The sequence below is a fragment of the Cricetulus griseus genome (assembly GCF_003668045.3).
Source record: "Cricetulus griseus strain 17A/GY chromosome 1 unlocalized genomic scaffold, alternate assembly CriGri-PICRH-1.0 chr1_1, whole genome shotgun sequence".
NCBI classification, from domain to species: Eukaryota; Metazoa; Chordata; class Mammalia; order Rodentia; family Cricetidae; genus Cricetulus; species Cricetulus griseus.
Genome location: NW_023276807.1, coordinates 97,759,798 through 97,782,806, shown reverse-complemented (window position 1 = coordinate 97,782,806; position 23,009 = coordinate 97,759,798). Strand labels below are relative to the sequence as shown.

The 23,009-nt window shown below is 46.7% G+C and overlaps 1 protein-coding gene across 1 annotated transcript in view; it reads left to right on the top strand.

Annotated features, from left to right (window-relative positions):
* Positions 1–23,009, top strand: part of Adcy1 (adenylate cyclase 1) — a 106,207-nt gene that overhangs the window by 57,637 nt on the left and 25,561 nt on the right. Inside the window, exons 6-12 of the mRNA XM_027388141.2 lie at positions 5,211–5,369; positions 6,209–6,350; positions 7,588–7,743; positions 14,204–14,398; positions 14,499–14,596; positions 16,114–16,198; positions 22,780–22,869. Coding sequence (XP_027243942.1) covers positions 5,211–5,369; positions 6,209–6,350; positions 7,588–7,743; positions 14,204–14,398; positions 14,499–14,596; positions 16,114–16,198; positions 22,780–22,869 — 925 coding nt within the window. The remainder of the gene's footprint in view (positions 1–5,210; positions 5,370–6,208; positions 6,351–7,587; positions 7,744–14,203; positions 14,399–14,498; positions 14,597–16,113; positions 16,199–22,779; positions 22,870–23,009) is intronic.

The following is a 23,009-nucleotide window of genomic DNA, read 5'->3' as shown; positions in this document are numbered from 1 at the left end:
GGAAAGTACTGGCATACAAGTTATTCAAGGAAGATGTAAAGTGGCTGCCATATGCCAGAATGCACACAGATCATCCACACAGGTGGGGCTTTGGAACAGGAATGAGCCAGCACACGTATTTTACCAGGTCCTATTTGGTGTGACCTGATTCAGGTACAATGAGGCTTTGTAGGTGTGAGCTCTGAGACAGGGGATGTACTACTCAGATCCAGGAATGCTAGGTGGGTGCTCCAGCTGACTGGGGTGACCAGGCAGCTCACAGTGGCTTTGAGCCCTACAGGCTGGATGCCCTTCCTCCTGTACTCTCTGGCAGCTTTACTGCCCACTTGGCCTCTCCGTGGTCATGAGCCTCATTTCTCACATGGGGCTCGGGCCCTCCTTTCCTTTTAGTTTCTCTTGTGAGGTCGGCTTGCTCTTCGATGCTAAGGCACTTCTGTGGTGTGCCACGTCTGCCTGCTGAGGCTGAGATGGTATCTTACCACCCTGCTTAATGCCATGTGCTTCATGGTCTCCTCGCTGTTCTTTCAGTATTGCAGCTAGAGCTCTCTGACTCTGTGTCTCTGGCTCTGTCGTGAGAAACTGGAGAGCCCTGAGGCTTGGCAGCCTTGTCCTAGCCTTCCTGGACTGCTTTCCACTCCATCTTAAAGTCCTACAGCCCCAAGATGCCACGAGCCTAGAGTCTTCCTGAGACCTGAATTTCTGGCTCTGGACTGAAGGGAACAAGCAGCTGAATTCATCCAAGAGACTGTTAACAGCCCTTCTTCCTGTGGGAACTGCACAGAGCCAGGGATGGTCCATGTGTGCTTGGATCTCCCAGGAAGATTCCATATGGCAACTGGCACCTTCCCTGCTGGCCATATCAGCCTGTGTGTGTCCCTGTTTCAGAGGGGTGCACAGAAACACGCAAGACAGAACATGTTTATCAAGAGGGCAGGCATGTCCAGGCAAAGCAGGGTATTCATGTGGTTTTGCTCTTTGACTTTGTTGAGCATCTGAGAGCTTTGGAAACACTGTGATTCTTGAAGAAGAACTTGGGAGAACCAGTTATGTGCTAGAGCACATACATGTGCAGAATGCCATGCTGAGCCATGTGCTGTATGCCCCAATTGGACGGGTGGGCAGTGCCTATGCCCCTAGCTGCATCTTCCTTCTGTCTGGAACCATCTGGACCAGGAGTGCCTCCCAGTATCTAGAGGAAGCTAGAGGGCTTCAAGGGTTTGGATTCTTTGATTCTGAAATGATGTCTTTTTCAAAATGTCCTTGAGTGGCAGACAGTGTGTCCCAGTGACTAGTAAACAGTAAGCCTGTGGGCCAGAAATGCCCATTTTTAGGGGTCACAGGTCTTCTGTGGGTTTGAGAATTCTGACTGGGTGAGAGCTTTCTGAGACTCGAAGACCAGTGTGGTTATTGGGAGATTCTGGAACTATTTCCTGCACATCTCTAGGATGCATGGCACAATGGTGGAAGATGCTGGGGAGGCCACAAACCCCTGACCCAGCTGGGTTGGGCTCAATGATCAATTAAGAATAAACGAGGCTTTACAGGCAGCACCTGTGCCAGACTGCCAGCTAGCTGGTGAAAGCATGGCAATTCATTTCAGCACATTCGAATAGGATGGGCCTGTGCAGGAAAGCAGCGTGGACTAGAGGAGGAAGGCCTACAGTCGGGGCGCTGCTGAAGGTGTGGATGCAGATAGAACTCTGCTACACTGGTCCCGATTTCTTCCCAGACTGGAGGGGTCAGGACCCTTTCCTGTCAATGGCTGTATAACAATCCAGTTATTTTGCTTCCTAGACTGTTCATTCCTGTGGGGAAAATAGACACACACATTCACTTTAGTTTTCTTTTCTAACCTTTAAACTCAGGCATTCCATGCCTGTTTTCTTGTCATTGATTGGTTCAGAGGTCAAGGGCATTGTTTGTCTGAGGTCTTCAATCACAGACAGCTCTGGAGTGGATCCAGAATGGGACAGTGAGGCCTCCTGAAGTATAGGGCATTTGTGTTTGTTCCTCACCTTACATCCCTGCAATGCAAAACCCAAGAAGAAAGGGCTTTAGGGCCACCTTCTCCTATCCTAAGGGCGAGGCCACCCCTCCTCCACCCCTGCTGGCCTTATTTTGATGGGCATCTCAGGAATGTCTATGCTCTCAGGCTCCAGGATAACCCCTCCTAAGCTCTGTTCCCAGATGCTCTTGAGGGTAGGCTTCTGGGACAGAGGTCACTGGAACTCTTCTAGTGGTGAAGTAGTTGAGCCTCTCCTCCCCCCACCCATGGTCTGTGCCTTCTCCCTTTTCTGCTTATACTCCTCCACTCCCACAGTGGACCAGACCTCCACTTTTCCTGAATGACACCAGGTTGCTGTGGATATAGAGGAGCTTGTGGGTTCCTGGTCCCCAGCCTGGGGTGATGAAGCATTCCTCGAGCATTTCATCCTTTGGCTGTGAGTGGAGAAGTGGTGGTTGTAAGGACTGAGTGGGAGGATTTCAGCAGCTTCAGCTCGGGAGGGGATGACTCACCAGCTTCCAGATGGAAGGAGCCATCCCAAGAAGAGGGAGGCCTCTGCTGTGGGATTTCCCCAGGATTCCCTCTGCTGTGCTGCCCATGGTCCTGTTCAAGTCTGTCCACGTCACAGGGAAGCCCCTGCTGGCACAAGTGAGATGAGAACAGTGACCTAATTATTCTTCCACATGCCTTCCAAGTGCACAAAGTGCTTTTTTTCCTAACTAGATGTTATCTAGCCATGGCCTTGCTCTGGAGCTGTGTGTCTTTCAGTTGCTAGGCTGAATTGGGAAATGCATGGGTTTTCCCCCAGTGACCTAGCTCTGAGTTGGTGAGAACAACTTGTGCCATCAGTAAGTCACTGGTGGACGCCCATGGTCTCTAGGCTAAATACCTAGGCATTTCTTTCTTAAGCTGACTGAGTGTGAGCCACAGCACACGCCACAGTTTCTCAGTACAGACTAACCTTGAGGATTGCTTTGTCTAATTACTGGATCCTGGTTTTTAGAGTCATCCCAGTAGATTATGTTTAATTGGAGTTTTCTCTGGGGTAGAGGATGCTGTATTTCTACTCACAACAAAAAAATCTATTGTAATGTTTAGGGGATCTGGAGATTCTGAGCCTGTATATTATAGCCAATGCTTGCATTTTTACAGATAGTGAAACCAAGGTCTTGGAGGGGAAGTTAGGAGCCTATGCGTTGAGGGTACAAGTTTAAATAGATGGGGCAGAAGGAGTTGCTGTATTCTTCTATCATACTAGGATGGAGGCTGGGGGCTGCCTCAGACAAATGTGTTATCATTGCTTCTGGGAAATTCTGCCTAGATGACAGCAAATCCCTTTTTTTAGAGTGCCCATTCTTCCCTCTTTATTTTTTCTGTTGTGTGCATAGCTGTATCCATAGTGCTTGTAAGAATGGCTGAGCGAAGGGAATTCAGTAGGTTCTTGTTGAACAGAACACAGATTCTTCCTTTCATCTGTGCTTGAATTTTATGTCGGCCAGGATCTGTGTACACAGAGAGGGAGGATGGATCTGTACCTCAGGGTTGGCTGCTTCCTATTGGGATTCAGAACCAAACAGGGTCAGGACCACATTGTTCCTTCATAGAAAATACTTGTAATAAGTAAATCGCTCTGAGACCATAAATAAGAAATATAGGATAAAGCAGACAGGGTGTGGAAATCCTGGTGTCCTGGAAATGAAATAAAAGGTTTTGTTGGATTTGGACAAAACATGCCTAGGTCTAAGGGAGCCAAGAGGAGCCACAGGGAACAGCCGGATGTGCTGTTTCTTTAGAAGACACTCTCCAGGGTGCTATGGATTTCATCGTGCCAGCCTTGATATACCAGAGGCAGAAGCTGCCAGAAAGGCTGAGTGTTGGCAGGTATTGGGTGCCAGACATGGGGGCCTTGTGGGCTTCTGCAGATCCCAGCTCACGGGGATCCAAAACAACTGGTTTGAGAGGCTTAAGGGAGTTTGTGGGCATTTGTGGACACGGGCTAAAGTATGTCCCAGCATTCCCCTGGCTGCCTTACGTTTTGTGGCTGCAGAAATGGAAATACTGAGTGTGCTCTAGAGTATGAAGAGCAGGTGGCTCCACAAACTTTGCTCATGTGGGTTTGGAGATGCTAATCTTCTCTTTAGGGTTTAATTTCAGTGTCTTATCAGAGATTGGCAGACAACTGGGAATGAAGTTAAAATTAAAGACTTAGTAATAGTCTGGCTTCCACATGCACCTCTGGGGTCACACAAGGAATTCAGAGCCCTGCTCGTGGGCTGCAGCTCACTCTGGCATCTTGCTTACTCAAGCACAGAGGCAGGGGCAGCTGTCCTGTTTGGAAGACAGGGGAGTCCAGAGGGTGTGGGGATATGCAGGTGTTCAGGTGGGAGCAGGGTGGGCAGTTTGTAAACACAAGTAACAGCGAAGGTTAGCCAGATGCAGGGCAGGGTCAACACATACATGCCATTTTATTACTGAAAATGTGACCTGCAGCGTCCTCCTAGGTGACACCGCAGAGCTGAAGTGGAACAGGCAGAGGCTCACTGAAGGCTGCACTGTTTGCCATATGGTCACACACCTTCAGTGACAAGGGGATGGTGTTCTTCCTGGAGTCCTTCATGGAGCATACCTTGGTGTTCTCCATTAGTGGAATAGAAAAAGCTGGCAGGAAGTGCTTTGCATCTCCTGCAATGAGGTGTGCCAGGATAGCTCTGAAGCAATCTCAGAGATTGTTAGAACTAATGTTGGCCAAGCCAGACCCAGATGCTAAGATACTGAGTCTCAGTGACCAAGAGTGGCATATCCTCAAGTGGTCACATTGGCTGGTTCCCCAGTCTTTAACTCACACTGCAATGCTCTGTCTTCATCTGCTTCCCCAGAACTGTTTCCTCCTCAGAGAGGAGATCTACAGTGAGGTCCTGGGCTCCTTTCCTTTTGGGGACTTCCCTGGGTGGGGAGGGGCAAGAGGGGCAGGAGGATGCTATGGTGGGAGCTCTCAGAGCTCATTGCACATTGATGTGGCTGACTTTTAGCTCACAGGTGGGAAGAGATGTGCCGCTGTCCTCTGATCAGACCTCCATGTCCCTGTCACATCACAAACCCAAGCAGACGGTTCCTTTTCATGCATGGCCTCACAGTGCAGCCCATGACAACCCATTGAGGTAGCTGTGGACAGCCTTCAGTACCGTGCCCTATACCTGTGTTACAGATCCGTGGCTGAGGCTACTGAAGTAGACCTGAACATGCGTGTGGGGCTACACACCGGCAGGGTCCTCTGTGGTGTCCTGGGCCTTCGAAAGTGGCAGTACGATGTATGGTCCAATGACGTGACCCTGGCCAATGTCATGGAGGCTGCTGGCTTACCTGGGTAAGTTGTAGTGTGGATGGAAGGTGACTGAGTGCCTTTGCTAGAATCCTCATTTAGGGCTTTGATCCTGAGGGTACTTGGGTAGGGTCTGCTTTGACCCTCTGTGGAACCCAGCCGAGGTCCAGTGCACATCTGGATGAGTGTGGATCCAGTATATGGGGTATTCTCATATCTTATTATTTCTTCTGTTTCATTTTCTCATACCTGTGCATGGAAAACACCATGACTTTTAGAGCCTCCCCTAGTGACTGTCAGTCATGCTCTGCCCACTTGTCTCATCTCTCAAGTGAGCTGCAGAGTTTGAACATGAACTCAAGGCTTTCTCCTACAGGGAATTCAGAAAGTCTAGGAAGAGCTGGCCTGGCAGAGGTGGCTTAGAATTCTGTGAGTCAGAGAAGCAGGGGCAGGTTGAGGTTCCCATGTCATTTCCCACTGTCCTCTGCTCTCTGAAGACCAGCATCCATGATCTGCGGCTTCTCATTGGGCCGACTGTGAAGTTTCCCCCTCTCTCTTTTCACTCTAATTGTTTTGTTCTCATCTTCATTACTATAATCTTCTGATTGTTTTTTCTCTCCTTGGGGTCTTTCTTGATCCTTCATCCTTTGTGGCCTTCTCCAGCCGTATTCTGGCTCCTGGGTATATACCTCATCATTTAGCTTGCCTGGGCCTTCCTGTCCTTTCTTCCTAGATTACCCTGCTTTGGAACATGAGTGCATATGCCTCAGGAATCTTGCCCTGAGCAGAGCAATCTCTGCTGTGACCATAGTGAGTTCCTTACCCAGGACCCCACACATCCAGACTTGTGAGTTCACACTCAGCTTTGTATTCTTCTCTCACAGGAAGGTTCACATCACAAAGACGACTCTCGCGTGCTTGAATGGGGACTATGAAGTAGAGCCAGGTCATGGCCACGAGAGGAACACCTTCCTGAGAACTCACAACATCGAGACCTTCTTTATTGTGCCATCCCATCGGAGAAAGGTGGGCAGCCAGGCCCCTATGCAGCCATTAAGCAGCCTGCCCAACAGAGCTTTAAAGAAACAATGGTTCTCACCTCCAGCTCCTCTGGAAGTGGCCCCAGAGATATTGGGTGCAAGGCTTTGCCTCATGTATATAGGAGAGGAGAAGAGTCAAGAGTTGATAGGAGTCTGGAGTCAGAAATCTGGGGGTGACTGGGCCACTTCAGGTCCTTTGTTCTTTCTGTGGCCCTTCACTCCTTTGCATAGTGGCCATGAACTTCCTGCAAGAGGTTGAGTTACAAATCTTTGTGAACTTATGGATGCTGTGTAAGAGGGAGCTCTGACCATCCTATGTTGGATGCTTCAGGTCACACTGCCAGGGGGAAGTAGATGTGGTTAGAATTGAGGGTGACAGAGATGCTCCCAGGGCTCAGGTGATGGTTCAAGCTGATTGGATGGTATGGACTGAGATGAGGGCACTGACTCAGATGACAGCTGGGCTCAGAAGAGGGTATGAACTCAGGTGAGTCAAGTGCTTCAGGTAACTTGCTTGTTGAGGTGAGGGTGTGAGCTCAGTGAAGATGGTGTGTTGGTGAGGGTGTGAGCTCAGTGAAGATGGTGTGTTGGTGAGGGTGTGAGCTCAGGTGAAGGTGGAAGTGTGTGTTCAGTTGAGGACTGGGCTTAGGTGAGCTCAGGCGAGGGTGTGTGTTTAGATGAGGGTGTGAGTGTGGGTGAAGGTGTGAGCTCAGGTGAGAGTGTGAATGTGGGTGAGGGTGTGACCTCGTGAGGATCTGCGCTCAGGTGAGGATTCTAGTTCAGGTCAATGGCTATGGGCTCATGTGAAGCTTCAGAACCAGGTGATGGTGTGGGCTCCCATGTAGGTGGGGGTGTTCAGGTGAGGCTGAGTGCTCAGATGAGGATGTGAGCTCAGATAAGGGTGTGGACTCAGGTGAAAGTGTGGGCTCAGAAGTAGGTAGGTCCTCACATGGGGATTTAGGTGGGTAATGGTTCCCTTGAAGATGTGGATTCTGGTTCAGGTTATGGGTTAGGTGAGCGTGCCCGTTCATATGAAGACAGGGGTTTAGCTGAGAGTGCAGGCTCATATGAGAGCAAGTACATAGATTATTTCATGCAAGAGATACCAAGCAACCTAATTTCAGTGTCCTGGAGTTCCTATCACTATTAAGGTCATGTTTCCAGCCTGAGAGTCAAGATCTGCTTCATTGACAATATTTTTCCCTAACCCTGTGTTTGCATAGATATTTCCGGGCTTGATTCTCTCAGATATAAAACCAGCCAAGAGGATGAAGTTCAAGACTGTCTGCTACCTGCTGGTGCAGCTCATGCACTGCCGGAAAATGTTCAAAGCTGAGATCCCTTTCTCCAACGTAATGACCTGTGAGGATGATGACAAGGTAGGGATGGCTGAGGGTCATGGGGCACTGTTCCTGTCCTCCTACCTTGTGCAGCTTGGCTAGAACACTCCTCACCGTTCATACCCTTATGATCTTGTGACACAGCACAAGTCTGTATGTTACCTTGTATTTATCCAAATCTATGCTCATATTCCCCACGTCATCCAAGGAGTGCTGGTTAGTCATTTAGGTCTGTTGTCGAAGCCTTCTAATCTTCAGCTTGCTCCTCCTTTGAACCTTTCTCTTCCTATCCCCATGGGCTTCTGTGGCCCCTTACTTGGTTGGCTTCTTACTTCTCACATTACATAGGGAATATGAAAAAGGGTACAGGAAGTAAGTGGGGGGTGGGACTTGGATATGTAAATGGTTCAGCTAGCATGATGCAGCCTTGATGTCTAGCTTGGTATGTTAGCCAGCCCAGGCTGCCACAACAAAAGAGTCTGGTCTGAGAGGTGTAAACCATAAGCACTCACTCACTGGGAGCTAGATGTCCGAGGTCATAGTGTCCTTGTGGTAGCAGGCATAGGGCTCTGTTGTCACCTCCTCTCCTTCTAAGGGCGTATTCCCATCAGGACCTCCTCTAAAGGAAATCACCTCCTGAGTCTCCAACTCTTCCATTGTCACATGGAAGGAGAGTTTCAATCCAAGGATTTGGGGGCTATGTAAGGGTTCAGAGTTGGCCAAGCTTTTTTTCTTTCCTAGCATGGGTCCTGCCTTCCAGGGCTACTGCTGAATTCAGAGATGTTCCAATTCCCTGTGATATGGCACCTGTGTGCTCTTGTCCATCCTTGGTGTTCCATCTTGTGTTCTGGCCACACGACACTTTCACTTAGGTCACTTTGGGACTGGTGGGTTCCCCATGTCCCCAGAGGACCTGTTGGGGAAGAAATTATGTTGCCCTTTCTTTTCCTCCACTTCCTTCTTTTATTTTTCCTGGAAGGGCTATTATTTGGATGTTGGAGCTCTTGAACTGACTGAATTCTGCCTCCCTGCCCAGCTCTTTCCCACTTCTGGGAAGTTTTTCAACTTTATCATCTGTCTTAGGGTTTCTATTGCTGCGGCAAAACACATGACCAAAAGTCAAGTTGGGGAGGGAAAAGGGTTTATTTGGTTTACACTTCCACATTGCTGTTCATCACTGAAGGAAGTCAGGGCAGGGACTCAAACAGGGCAGAATTCTAGAGGCAGGAGCTGATGGAGGGGAGCTGCTTACTGGCTTGCTTCCCCTGGTTTGTTCATCCTGCTTTCTTATAGAACCCAGGACCACCAGCCCAGGGATGGCACCACCCACGATGGGGTTGATCACTAAATGAGGCTCCTGCCTCTCTGATGACTCTAGCTTGTGTCAAGCTGATACACAAAACCAGCCAGTACATCATCCAACACTTCTACTGAGCTTTTCAATTCCTAAAAGTTCCAAGTACTATTTGTTTTATGAATAATTCCCTTATGAAATTGTATTCCTATGTCAGAAACCCCAGGCTAGCTCATCCTTGCTAAGGATGCCCTTGAACTTCTGATTCTCCTGTTTCTACCTCCCAAACACTGGGATTACAGATGTGTGCCATCTCATCTGGTTTTATCTCATGCAGGGTATCAAGCCCAGGGCTTCACAGGTATGCCATACAAGCACTACAACCCTAGCTTCCACCACTCACTGAGATTATTGTTAACTTTTATGATATTTATGGGTGGGTGTGCGTGCACATGCCTGTGTTCCATGGGATGCATGTGGATGCTTGCAGAAATTGGCTTTCTACTGCCACTATATGGGTTTTAAGACCCAAACTCAGCTATCAGACCTGGTGGAAGATGCTTTTCCCATCTGAGCCATCTCACTGTCTCAAGATTTTTATTCTGTTTTATTTTTAACGGTATGTGGCATGCATGCCTGTTGTGGGTGCATGTGTGTGGGTTGGGGGGTGCACTTGTGGATACATGCACATGGAGACTGAAGGTTGATGTGGGCATCTTCCTCAGTTGTTCTCCACCTTATTCTTTGAGGCAGGGTCTCCCCCTGGAATCCAGCACTCACCCAGACTGCTAGTCTAACTAGTCAACTGATTCAAAGAATCCCCTGACTCTGCATGCCTAGCTCTGGAATGAGAGGTGGGCTGCCACACCCACCTCGCTCTGACTTGGGATTTGGGGGCTGCATTTCAGTCCTTACTCTTGCTTGCATGGCAGGCTCTTTAGACACTGGCCCCTTCTCTTCAGCCCTTTCATGGAGGTGTTTTTTTTTTTTTTTTAAGAATTTCTAGTCCAAGAAAAATCCGTTTTCTCTAAGCAGCTTGTTTTTATTTTTCCTTTTAGCTTGTCTGTCATCATTTGTAACCCCATAGACACCCAGAATCTTTACTGCTTTGTTCTTGATGGAGATGCTAGCAAAACTGGCTGCAAGTGCCAAGCCAGAGACGGCTGTCCAATGCAGGCCTTCTGTGGACACCAGGGTTTCCTGTCTTGGATGATCAGGCACTCAGTCACTTGTGGGTCTTCAGATCTTCTGGGCATGTGGTGCTGGTAGTGGTGGTGTCTCAGGCTTCTTTTCAACTACACATGGCCAGAGACCTGATGTCCCTTCTGGGAAAGACCCCACATTGCTTTCTATGGAAGGTATACCAAAGGGCATGGGGTGCACCTTAGGGCTCTAATGCCCCCTTGTGGATGGCTCTTGAGCAGAGCCACTGTATCTATTAGTGATTGGGCCTGAAGGTGCCTGGCTCCCCATTGCCCATTCTGTCCAGCCCTCTGAAATTACACTGATTTTACCTTGTGTCTGCTTGCTCCACCCTGTTGCTGCCTTTCCCACCATTGTTTTCTCTGTTACTGATTTTATACCTTTTAAAGAAACTTCCTGGTGTAGTTAGAGGTTTTCTGGGACAAAGCAAGGTTCTGTTGCCTCTTGTTTATAGTGTTTCCATATGACAAGGATTTGTGTATGTGACTTCCTCTTTGCTGGAATTTTATCTGGAACTGTTCTAAGAACTTCATCCATGGTGGATCAAATCAGGGAGGATTATTAGACTTTATGTATGCCAGGTAGCTGGAGGCTACAGTATACTAAATGTTTGGCTTCTGTCACAGATAGTAGGAATTTTATCCCCAATCAGACCACACAGACAACACACATACACACACACACACACACACACACACACACACACACACACACACGCACACGCACACGCACACGCACACGCACACACACACACACTGAATGTGGGCGGCGGGGATCCAGAGTTAATTGTCTTAGCAAGACTCCCTGTCCTTAATCTCTCATCACCTTCAAAGTGTGGTAGGTTCCTCATCCCATTCTGGAGACATGCAGTCACCTAGAGCAATCTTCAGCAGGGATCCTGGTCACTTCAGCCAGAATACTGTGACCTCTGATGTCTACTCTGAGTAGTTTTCTGTCCATAGAGCCCTCCTTTCTCTTTGACTGGGTATCCCAGCTGCTGTGCTACATTCAGATTTGAAGTTAAGAGCCTATTGTCATGGCCTCTGCACCTTCTGCAAGGTCTTGTATGAAGCCTGCCCCACTGTGTTCTAGCAAGTGTCACTGAAATTACTCCTTTTGAATGACATCCAACCCCCATCCTTGGCCTTAGCCACAGGGCGGTGTCTCTTCCACCATGCTTGGGGTTTCTAGCCCGCTGATGTTGTTAGCTCCTCAGGGATGAATCCCTATGGTGTATGTACTCCAGCCCCAAACACATTTGCACTCTTCCTAATTGTCCTATGGATACTTTCCTGCCCATAGAGGTATTTGTTATGGATGACATCCCCACATAAAAAAATGCACAGAAAAAGCTAATAAAAGCATTTGTCATCCACCACCCCCAGATAAGACCTGGCACTTTGACCCTTTCTGTGTCCTAGGTGTGGAACCTGGAGATTCTTTGAGGATCTTTATTATGCTGTAGAGGTTCAGCTGCTTGCTTCTCCTTCTCTTGCCTACAGTTGTCTTTACATCATTAACTATCCCTCATTTGGAGTTTCTAGTCTTTGTATAGATTTTGAATCAAAGGAGACATGGTTTATGTGGCATTGGTATTTGGGGCTTTTCTGTCTTTTATAATGGAAGCAGGCAATGGTACTTTTTTCATGAAAGTACAGTTTCATCCCTGGGTATTCTGTAAATTGTAGCTGGCAAGTATGGACCCTGCACGTGTGAATGATGGGAGATTATGATGCTATCACTGGAAGTGACTGTTGAGAGGCACAGCCAGCAGGGGGACCTTCTTTATTTTTGTTTTCTGATTTTGAAATATGTGTGTTCCCCTGTTCTGCCTGCGCTGGCTCTCTCTCTCTCTCTCTCTCTCTCTCTCTCTCTCTCTTTCTCTCTCTCTCTTTCTCTCTCTCTGTCTCTCTGTCTCTGTCTCTGTCTCTCTCTCTCTCTCTCTCTCTCTCTCTCTCTCCTGTGTTGTGTACAGCTTTAAATCTAAGCTTATTGATTTAAAGCAACATGGAAGCCACTTGTGTGGATGATATAGAAATCAAGTGTTCTTGATTGCTCCTAGACACTCCAGTGTGGGTACTTAGCAAGGCTTGGAGTGTTATGGAGGTTCTTTCCTGCCAGCCTGGTCCCCCAGCCACCTCAACCCCAAATAAACACACGGATGCTGTATTAATTGTAAAACTGTTGGCTAGTGGATATTTCTAGCTCTCTCTTAATTATTAACCCATAACTACTTATCCATGTATTTCCACATGGTCTTGGCTTACCAGAGAGTGCCTGGACCTGTCTCTTTCTGGTGGGCTTTCTCTTTCCCAGAATTCTCCTTGTCTCCTAGTCCTGCCTATCTTCCTGCCTTATTATTAAAACAACAGTGTTTTATGCATCAGCCAATAAGAGAAACAAATATATGGAAGACATTCCCCATCACTTGAGTATTGCCAGTGTGCTGGACATTGTGTGTTTGCTTCCCTGTTTCTAGTCTGTCTGCACTTTGTCTGGACTATCTCCTGAGCTTTTTGTTTAAAAACAATGGAGATGATTATCAGCTACATGAATTTAGCTTGTTTGGTCCACACTAATTGAAACCGATTGCAGTGACTTTTTAAATTATCTTGGGTTTTCTTGGTTAGTAATAATATGTACGTTAAACAGGGCTATTGTTCCTCTTTCCCATCTAATAATTAAGCTGGATGATAGTGATAAGGGTGGGCATTCTTTCTCATTCTGAGTCTCAATGAAGATGCATAGGATTTTACCAATTCTTGTGGTACTTTGAACTAGGAATACTAGCCTCAGAAGTGGTCCCGGTAAGTTAATGTTTACATTTTTTTAAGTGACTACTGGATGTTGTATTTAGGAAATACTTCCAAGTGTGGATCAAGGTGATCTTCCAAGGGGCTTTTGCCTCTGGTATCCTTGGGTACCTCAGGTCCTCTGACCTTACCCAGTGCAGTGGGGTGCCATTTTGTTATGTGGGTTGAGGTAGTAGGCTAAGATTGGTATAACTAGGAAGTTGGGGATTCTTGGCAAATAGACTTTTTGTGGTCTTTGGTTGCCATTATGTGGTTATTTCTGCTTTTCTGGCTTCCCGCTCTTGTTCATTTGGCCAAGAGACAATAGCTTTTCTCATGGTCCCTGTCAGTTTTACTGCACCCATTGACATTTCCAATTGTGGACTCCTCTAGCTCCTGGCCTGGGGTAGATATGACAAAAGATGCCCCACTGGACCTCTTGTCACACACAGTTCCTCTTTAGTTCTGAAAACCTGCTCTCCCTTTCCACTCTTAATAGCCTTGTGTTTATTTTGTGTGTGTTGTCTGTGTTTTGCTGTTTTGTTGGAACACAGAGGAGAAGGCAGTTCATTCTATGCTTTCTACAGCTGCACTGTAGTATCTTAATAGTCTGTCTTCTGTTGAGATGTGGGAAGCACCAGAGTCTTTGCTATGCACCCTTGACTGCGAGACCACAGCAGGTGCCTTCGGATTTTCCTTTTCACAACCTGGTACCTTCCTGCACCTGTCATGTGATGTACGGAAGAGGGGATCACACCCTAGTCCTCTCAGCCCAGGCTACCTGTTACTTAGTACCATTCCTCCCTCAAAGGCAATGACTATCTGCCTTTGTAACAGACTTTAGGCACCTCTTCCTACATATGTGGGCTTGTGAGTGAAGGTGTTTACCCCATCCAAGTATCCTTCCTGCATATGTGGGCTAGGGTGCAGGTGGCTGCCTGTCTTGGGCATATTTGTCACTGAATCCCACAGCCCTCTCCACGCTGATGTCAAATAGACATTCTGTAATTTGCAGTGCAGACCTGGGAACCTGCGTACCGGTCTTAGGCCACCTCCTTTGCCAGCTCTGGCCAGCAGGGGGCAGCGCTATGACAGTGTCTCAGAGTTCTGAACCCAGCCCAGACTGCACCACTATCAAGTGCACATTGGTACTTTTGTTCAAAGGGTGGAACATTTGATGCTCTTTTTTCTATTTCCATCGTGGCTGCAGCGGAGGGCATTGAGAACAGCCTCAGAGAAGCTCAGAAACCGCTCATCTTTCTCTACCAATGTGGTCTACACCACTCCGGGCACACGTGTCAACAGGTACATCAGCCGTCTTCTTGAAGCCCGCCAGACAGAGCTGGAGATGGCAGATCTGAACTTCTTTACCCTGAAGTACAAACATGTCGAAAGAGAGCAAAAAGTAAGTGACTTGGGACTTCATCCCTTTCCATGTCCCTAAGGACTCTGTGTCTTCAAGATGGGTTGATCACTCTATCGTTCTTTCTCTCCCTCCCCCACAGTACCACCAGCTTCAGGATGAGTACTTCACCAGCGCTGTTGTCCTTGCCCTCATCCTGGCTGCCTTATTTGGGCTTGTCTACCTTCTGATAATTCCACAGTAAGTGTTGTCCCTGTGCTAATCCATGATATGGGAAGGTGACCAAGAATTCCAGGTCTCTAGGGGGAACTGGTTAGTTTTCTTGTTTTGTGACTGAATAGCTGACAAGAAGCCATTGAAGGGAAGAAGTGCTGATTTGGGCTCACAGTTTGAAGGTACAGTTCATCATGGCAGGGGAACTCAGCATCAGGAGACACTTTCCGCTTTGGTGGTAGGAGCATGAGGTTATTAGCTCACATCAGGATGGGTGTAGAAGTGGAGTGTGTGTGACTTGAGGTTCACACTCCGTGACTCACTTCCTCCCATGATGCTCCATATCCTAAAGGTTTGACATCTACCCAAATAGTGCCACTGTCCGGGGACCAAGTATTCAAATCCATTTCCCTCTGAAACCAAACACTGGAGATGGACCCAGGTGTCCTAATGTCCTCAAGATCCACTTCCCAACCACTCTTCTGTTGAGCCAGGCATTTGATGAGGGCATTGGCTACCTGCCTTTCTTCTTCGTGCACTCTAGTCAGAACTTTGACAGGTCTTTTGGCAAACAACATGATCACTGTTTTTTAATTTTGAATTTGCTGAACTCCAAGACTTTGTGTGATTTTCGGCTTTTCCATTCACATGACATGCACCGTTGTCCTCAGAGGGGTTTCTGAGGGGAACCTATGGCCTTTTTGCCTTCTGGGTCCATATCACTTTAAAAAGCATTAAAATGGAATAAAAAGTAGACTCCAAGTAGGAAGAAAATATAGTGATTTAAATGTCATTTAACCACCATACGAGTCAGTGTAAGCTTGGAGCTTTTGTTTGGAGGAAGACACCAGGAAGTCTCCAGTTGTCCTTTTCTTCTGGCACTTGTTTTCTAGTAGGACATACCTTGAAGGCATGATGTCTCCTCAGAGTTTTCAGAAAGCACATGGAAGTTCTCTATACCTATTAAGGACAGAAGCTTCAGCTGTGGGCTGCACAGACAACTGTGAACTTGGCAGTCTACCGGATGGTTTTGTCTAGGGTTTATGTTTTTTCTAGAAACATCTTTCCCAGACAAATATCAGTAGTGCAGCTCCATGAAGTCCAGCACTTCCTCCATTAGGAGGAAAGGTCTCCCGAGAGTAATGTGACCTGAAGCCAAGGCTGAACTTTGGAGTGAGGTAGTATGGATGGGGATGGTCTTGGGAACCTCACCTGGGAGCCCCAAATGTCTTCACTAGGAAAGAATCAGGTGAAGTAAGTCCCCTTCAGGATAGGATATGGAGCATCATGGGAGGAAGTGAGTCACGGAGTGTGAACCTCAAGTCACACACACTCCACTCCTACACCCATCCTGATGTGAGCTAATAACCTCATGCTCCTACCACCAAAGCAGAAAGTGTCCCCTGCGACAAATGGATAGTGGCAATACTTCCTCCTGAGATTCAGGGCATGGGGGCCGGGAAGAGAGACACAGTTTTGAGGTACTTATCTCATACATCGTACCTAGCTCCCGCCTAGCAATGACCTGTGTCCTCTGTCTCCAGGAGTGTGGCTGTCCTGCTGCTGCTGGTATTTTCTATCTGCTTCTTGGTGGCCTGTATCCTGTACCTGCACATCACGCGGGTCCAGGTATGTTTGTGTGTCTTCTACAGGTGTCCAGGTATGTGAGCCTATGTCCAAGACCATGTACCTGAGTATTTTCTGTGTAGTCTCTTGGCAAAGCGGTTCCATCCTTCATTCTCAGTGGCAAGTAGAAGATACCTGTCCATGTGGCAGCTGCTGGTTAAGTCCAGTGTACTGTGCCTGATGCAATGCAATGTCTTGGGAGTAAATATTGCAATCAGTGGGTAGTAAATATTGATGAAAAGGGATCTTGAAGTATTGACTTTGCTACTTGGTTGGGGAGCCCAGGGTAGTTTGTTTCTTATATATCTATATGACTGATCTAAGGTGGGCATGGTCCAGGTGGGCTATCTATGCTGTCATGGCCCCGATATTCAAGTGACATTTGTACTTTTGGGGCAAAGGTAGAGCATCATTCCTGCCTGATCACCACCCCCCTTAGAGTTCTTGGCCCTGCACTCTTTTCTCATAGGCTTAGCCTATTTCCCGGTGCCCGATCTCCAGCATATCCTACTGGTGATATTAGACCTAGGATTACTTTTGGTAATTTGGTATAATTATTGAAAACTGTAGCTTCTTGAGAAGATTTAGTCTAGTTTCACTCACTTAACTCCATCATTATTTCCAGGTATATCTTGACTTTTTTTTTCTCTAATTTGAAAGATGCTCTATATTAAGACCACATTTATAGTTAGTTGACTTCCATAGGTTGAGTGACATTTAGTTTGAAATTTCCAGCTTCAAATAATATTGCCTTTGTCATAGAATTTCCACAAAAGCATGACATGGGGATGGTAATTATTAAAGCTGTCATTTGGTCTGCATTGATGGGAGCCAGTGTGTCTACCTAATGGTGTGTAAACAGCACAATACATGCAAAAAGTGTGAAGATGTGTGTGCGTTGTGGAGGTGTGTGTGGAGAGGGTAGCCCACAGCCCAGGAAGCACAGAGACCCTGGAGCCCCACCCAGCATCTGATCAGGGGACTCCAGTTCCCCTGGGCAGAATCACACCACTCTCTGTGACATAACATATTGCCTGTAAAACTAATACTCAAGCTCAAACACCAGCCGGCTCAGTAAATGTATGTCCTGTGAGATCAAATTTTGATGGCCTTCCTGAGACCACCCCCTGTGAAAACACAGATGCCCTCCTGGGTGGGGACTCAGTCAAGTCAGCTGTCCCTCGCTGCCCACTCCTGGCCTCACCAAAGAACAGCGTGGAGGATTTCCTAAATTGGTGTTTTGGAAGCAGCAGGTGCCACAGCTTCAGGGGTTGGCCTTCTCTGGTGCCTGACTTCATGCTGGCTGACACGTGGGAAGCAGAGAGGAACCTGCACTCAGCTGGAACAGAGGCAGGTGGGACTCAGCTCCCAGAAGGGTGTACCAGGACAAGGTGGATGAACTAAAGCAGCACATAGTGACTGTGTCCACCAGACTGTGTTGGGCTCTGTGCTTCATTTTGGGACTGATTAGGCTATGGCAGAGGCTGTGGGAACAGACGGTGGCATAGAGGCTGGGTGGTGGTGGTGCAGTGAGCAGGTCAGCAGGCGGAAAATCAAGCCAAGCAGGAGAGAATCCAGCATGGCCAGCCACACAGATGTGACAGCTGCCAGGGTATATCTCCAAGGAGCTTATGGCATTCACAGTATAGCTATGCTTTCTTCCACAGAAGCCATGGGGACAGTTGCATTGGCCCCAGTTTCTAAAGACAACTTACTTCCTACTTACTTCATCGAGCACATCCACAGACTCAATACTGACACAGGAGAATTCAGGATTGCTTCAAGCCAGATGACTATTTCTTTTGGATGGTCTCTCTGCCCCTTAGTGCTAGTGTCAGTCCAATGCTGGCATCCTTGAGGTGGCCAAAATATGATAGTATCCTAGCTTTTATGTCTACCAGACAGGAGCATGCATCTAGAACAGGGCACTCTGCTTTCCATGTCATTCAAAAGATCCATTAGCCTCCTGCTCAGAGTGTTGGCCTCTCGTGGGTGCACTCAGGAACAGAACATGGAAGGTGGGCGTACCCACCATCTGCACAGGGAGGCTCCTGTGCAGAGGACCTGACTGTGATGGGGCTCATGTCAGCCTCTGGAGTCTAAGGTTTACAGACCCAGGAGAGACAGAAAGTAAAGACACCTTTTCTGGCCTGCTCCTTGGAAGATTTCCCAATTGTTCCTACTGCTGAGGTCCTTTCCAAAGAAAGGAGATCAGCACAAAGAGGCAGCTGGACTACAGTGTTCACTGCCACACTATTGACAGTAGCCAAGATAGACTCTATCTAAAGCATCCCTGATGGATGGACAGCTTGTCAAAACCATCTCAGTTTCCTGTTGCTTCCTGACATAGCTACAGCCAACAGAAACCCAAAATCTAATCTGTTTGTAGTCTCCCAGCTCTAGAGAGTGGTAGTCCATGCATGTCTCTTGATATCTAAGCTATCAAGCCATGGCTTCTCAAAAGGCTGCGGGAAATGACTGACTCCTGGTCCATTATGGTTGGTAGAGTTCAGTTCTGGGCTATTGTGAGACTCATCGTTTTTCCTTGGCTGCTCCTGCGCCCTCCTCCTCAAACCCTCAGTGGCACAGCAAACCTTTCTAGCATTTCACTCCATTTCCCCTCCTCCCACTGTCCAGAAAAAGCTCTGCTTTTATTTTTTATTATGTTTTCACTTTTAATTAGAAAGTAGTAATCAAATATGTTTATTAGATATAATATGATGTTACACATTATGTTGTAGAATGATTAAATCAAGCAAGTGAACATATTTGTTACATCACACACAGTGGCTTGTTTGTTTTGTAGTGAGATCATTTAAAGTCAACTCCTAGCAGTTTTGAAACATGCAATACATTGCCATCGCTGTAGCCCCTATACTGTGCAATCCATCGCAAACCTCTTCTTCCCAGCTCACTGAAATTTTGTCGAATTTTCCTATGAAGCTCTTAGGATCTTCTGGCATCTACCATTCTTCACTCCACTTCAGGGAGTCGAGTCTTAGATTCCACGCCTAAGTGAGATCATGCAGCTATTTCTGCACCTGATTTACTTTACTTAACATAACTTCCAGGTTTATCAATGCTTGGTGTAAATCGAAGGATTTGCTCCTTAATTTATGAGGCTCAGTAGTACTCCACTCTTCTTTGTCTGTTTGTCTGTCAGTCAGCAGGCAGGATACCTTAGGTTAGGCTGACTACATCTTGGCTACTGTAAGTAGTGCTGAAGTGAATTGGGACATGGGGACGCAGCTGCCTCTTCTTCACTTTTCTTCTGAGAGAGGACCTCCTGTATCCCAGAGGGATCTCAAACTTGCCATGTAGTCAGGGAAGTTCTGAAACTCCTCCTTCTACCCTCTCGAGTGCTGGGATTACAGAGGTGTGTCCTGTATCTTGTTGTACGCAGTGGTGGGGGTGGAACTCAGGAATTTGTGTCTCCCAGGCAAGCACCCTACTAGCTACACCACCTGTCTCCTCTTCATCATGTTGATTTCTTTCTTTTCGATGTAGAGCCAATAGGAGGATCGCTGGATCACATGGAAGTTCTGTTCTTAGTCTGACAACCCACCTCCATTCTGTTTCCCACAATGGATGTGCTAATGTACATCCTGAACCCTGTAATTGTCAGTCGTTTGATAAGCCACTCCAGCTAGACCAAGGGCATCTCATTATGGTTTAGTTTGTACATCTCCAGTACGTCAACCAGATTTGTGATGAATGTTGTCCGTGTGTCACTATCAGACTTTTGTCTATATTCACTTGGGAAGTATATATTAAATCCTTTGCCTGCTTAAAAATTGGATCATTCCTTTACTTGCTATTGAATTGTCTGTATTCCATATGTATTTTGGATATTTAGATCCTCATCATCTGTATGCTTTACAAATAATGTTTCTTGATCTGTGAGTTATGTCTTTATTAGTTATCATAGATGCCAAAGCTCTGTGGCACTGGCCCAGCAATGTTTCTTTGGATGTAGCTCCAGAAGCATGGGGGTGGGGAGAAATAGGTAAATAGGTTTGCCTCTACCTAAAATGCTTTGGTGCAGCAAATAAATCCTTCTGCTTCTAAAGATGTCATGTGACCAGTTGAGATGCAGGTGTTACTATCATCTGAATGACTCGTTACACAGAATCCCTTCTGTAGTGGTGTAATTTCATGTGATTCCAGGCATAAGCACTCAGGGTCCTTGGTGCAAGAACTGGGGTGAGAAACCTCCAGGGCCATTAAGAACATTGTCCATACCAAATATGTGAAGTAAATGCTCATTTAGTTAGTTTTTATTTTGCTGTAATTTGTAACCTGAATAGAGATTTTGGTAGTTTAACAAACATTTCTAAGGGTTATGAGAGAATCCTAACCTTGCCGTTTGAAGTTACTTTGCATTGTTTCTGCTTATGTGGCCATCCTTCTGGACCTGGACTAGCATGATCTAATTCACTACTTGAATGGGTTGCTAGTTTTGTGTATATACAGAGTCCTGCAGAATCTGGTCCAGGCTTACAAGATACTGTCACCTCCTTAGTGCTGTGAGCAAGTTTCCAGATCATTAAACTGTTTTGTGGAGTCTGCTGCATCATGAAACTCCTATAAGGCTTGTGAATGGTGCCCATTGTTGTGCCTAGGCTGTGCAGAGGCTGGAGCTAGGCTGGCCTTGGTGAATGGAAGTCTGTGTTGCTGAGTCTTGAGTTCAGTGTTGTTGAGTACACCATGTCCATGTGATACCAAGTTGCTGCTGTGTGCAGCCACTTTTGCCAGATAACACCCAGTTCATGGTAGGCAGCTCAGGGATTGTGGTAGCTCAGTAGTCCATGGTTTAACATTCCATTTCTATCAAGTCCTAGTATTATCATTGTCAGGGTCTGGGTCAGGTGTTTCCAGGTTCTAGACTTATCCAAAGAATTAAAAATAAAGAGTTTACACATATTTGCAAAGGAAGCAAGTTAATTTTATTGGAGCAAGTTTATAGTTTAAATTAAAAAGTGATACACTCTTGAGTGGGCCACATGAGGGAGAGTTATCAATGCTTCCTTACGGGCTTGAGAGAAGGAGGAATTTGGTTACTACGGACGTAAAGTGGGCAGTTTTGTGCTTTGATTGATAGATTAGGTCATATATTTGCTTTTCCTACTGAGTATGTCCCTTCCACAATACATCTGATTTAAGTCATATGCATTCCCAATTTTTTACACCTATGCATAAATGATAAATAGGTGATTTCCCCTGAAAGGTTGCTGGAGGACATAGTTTGCTTTATTATACATACAAGATACTAAAATCTCTGTTCTGTTGGCCTGCATCCATGGCAGCAGGTAAAGAGCTGCTCTTAGGAGTCATTATCTGGATAGAATGGCAGGACCTCGCAGCAAGACCACAGTAGACCACAGATTGGGATCTGTGGGTGCCTCTGGAGGAATTCCCAACCACACTGAGCCAAGCTGGGGAACATTCTCTCATGATCAGGGACTTGCAGCTGTGCCTTCCCCAGTGGCAGAGATCACATCAAGAGGGAAATACAGAGAGAGGCAAGATCAGAAGAGTCCTTAGGCTTCACACCAAATGGTGCCTCTTCTGTCTGAGGTCAGCCGAGACCAGAGTTCAGCACTGTAGGGTCTGGACTCAGCTACCTATGTCAGCTACCTATGCTACTCACACCACTCTGTCCTGACCCCAGAATATTTGGTGCTGGGCTTGTTTTATTGGTGGCAGTCTCCCCCAGTTTTTAAGCAAGAAGAGCAATACTGCCAGCCTTGTGGGAAGGATGGTGAAAATGGCTATGTTCTTGCAGGCTTAGACTGTCTTCATATGTTGCTTTCTGTAAGGGGCTATGTATGTACATTGTAATCTATACTCTTGTTTTAGGACTGTGAGCATAAAGAACTTCATGTTTTATCCTTGAAAGCACCTGTTAAATATTTTAGACTGTATTCAAAGTAAATAGATTAGAAATAAAATTTCTAGTAACTGAAGGATTATATTAAACATGTCTGTGATGATAAACTTTGAGAACATGAGAAAGAGAGAGAGAGAGAAACAGAGACAGAGGTAGGGATGATGGATGGATAGATAGATAGATAGATAGATAGATAGATAGATAGATAGATGGTAGTAGTAGAAGGAGGGAGGAAGTGGTGTATGGAATGCCTGAGGCTGGAGAATACATTATAATTAAAATGCTCAGTTAAGTTCAGTGCTAGTCAAGGTGCCTGGGAGATAGAGATGGGTGTTTCTCCTTTCAATTTAAACATTGTGTGTGTGTGTGTGTTTATCTGTGTGTCTGTGTTTTGAGTTTTTTTGCAAGTTCTTCACATGGGAAATAAATAAATAAAAATAATCAGACCATTGCACAGAGGATGGAGGTCTAGTAAGCCTCTAGGAGCAAGCAGGAAACTCTTCACACCCTGCTATGAACACTAAGTTACTTCCTAATCACAGCATAGTTCTTACAGCTTTTCTGCTACTCCTTTCTTTCTCCCCCCACCCCTGTGGGGGACACTGGAGTTACACCCCAGAGCCTTACACATTCCAGGCAACACTACGGCTGAGCTGCTGCATCCCTCGCCCTAAAGTGAGGTTTTCTTGTTCAGTGTTTTCCAGGGTGCCTGACGATCCAGATTCGCACTGTTTTGTGTGTATTCATAGTGATCTTAATCTACTCAGTAGCTCAAGGATGTGTGGTGAGTATCACTAACTTTTGGCATGTGCAGGGGCAGGAACAACAGGCCAAAGAAGCTGAGCCAGGAACTAGGAGACATAGCTGGGATGGTTGGAGTTGAGGGAGCTGCAACACAGGATGGAGTTGCCTAGCTTGGAGACC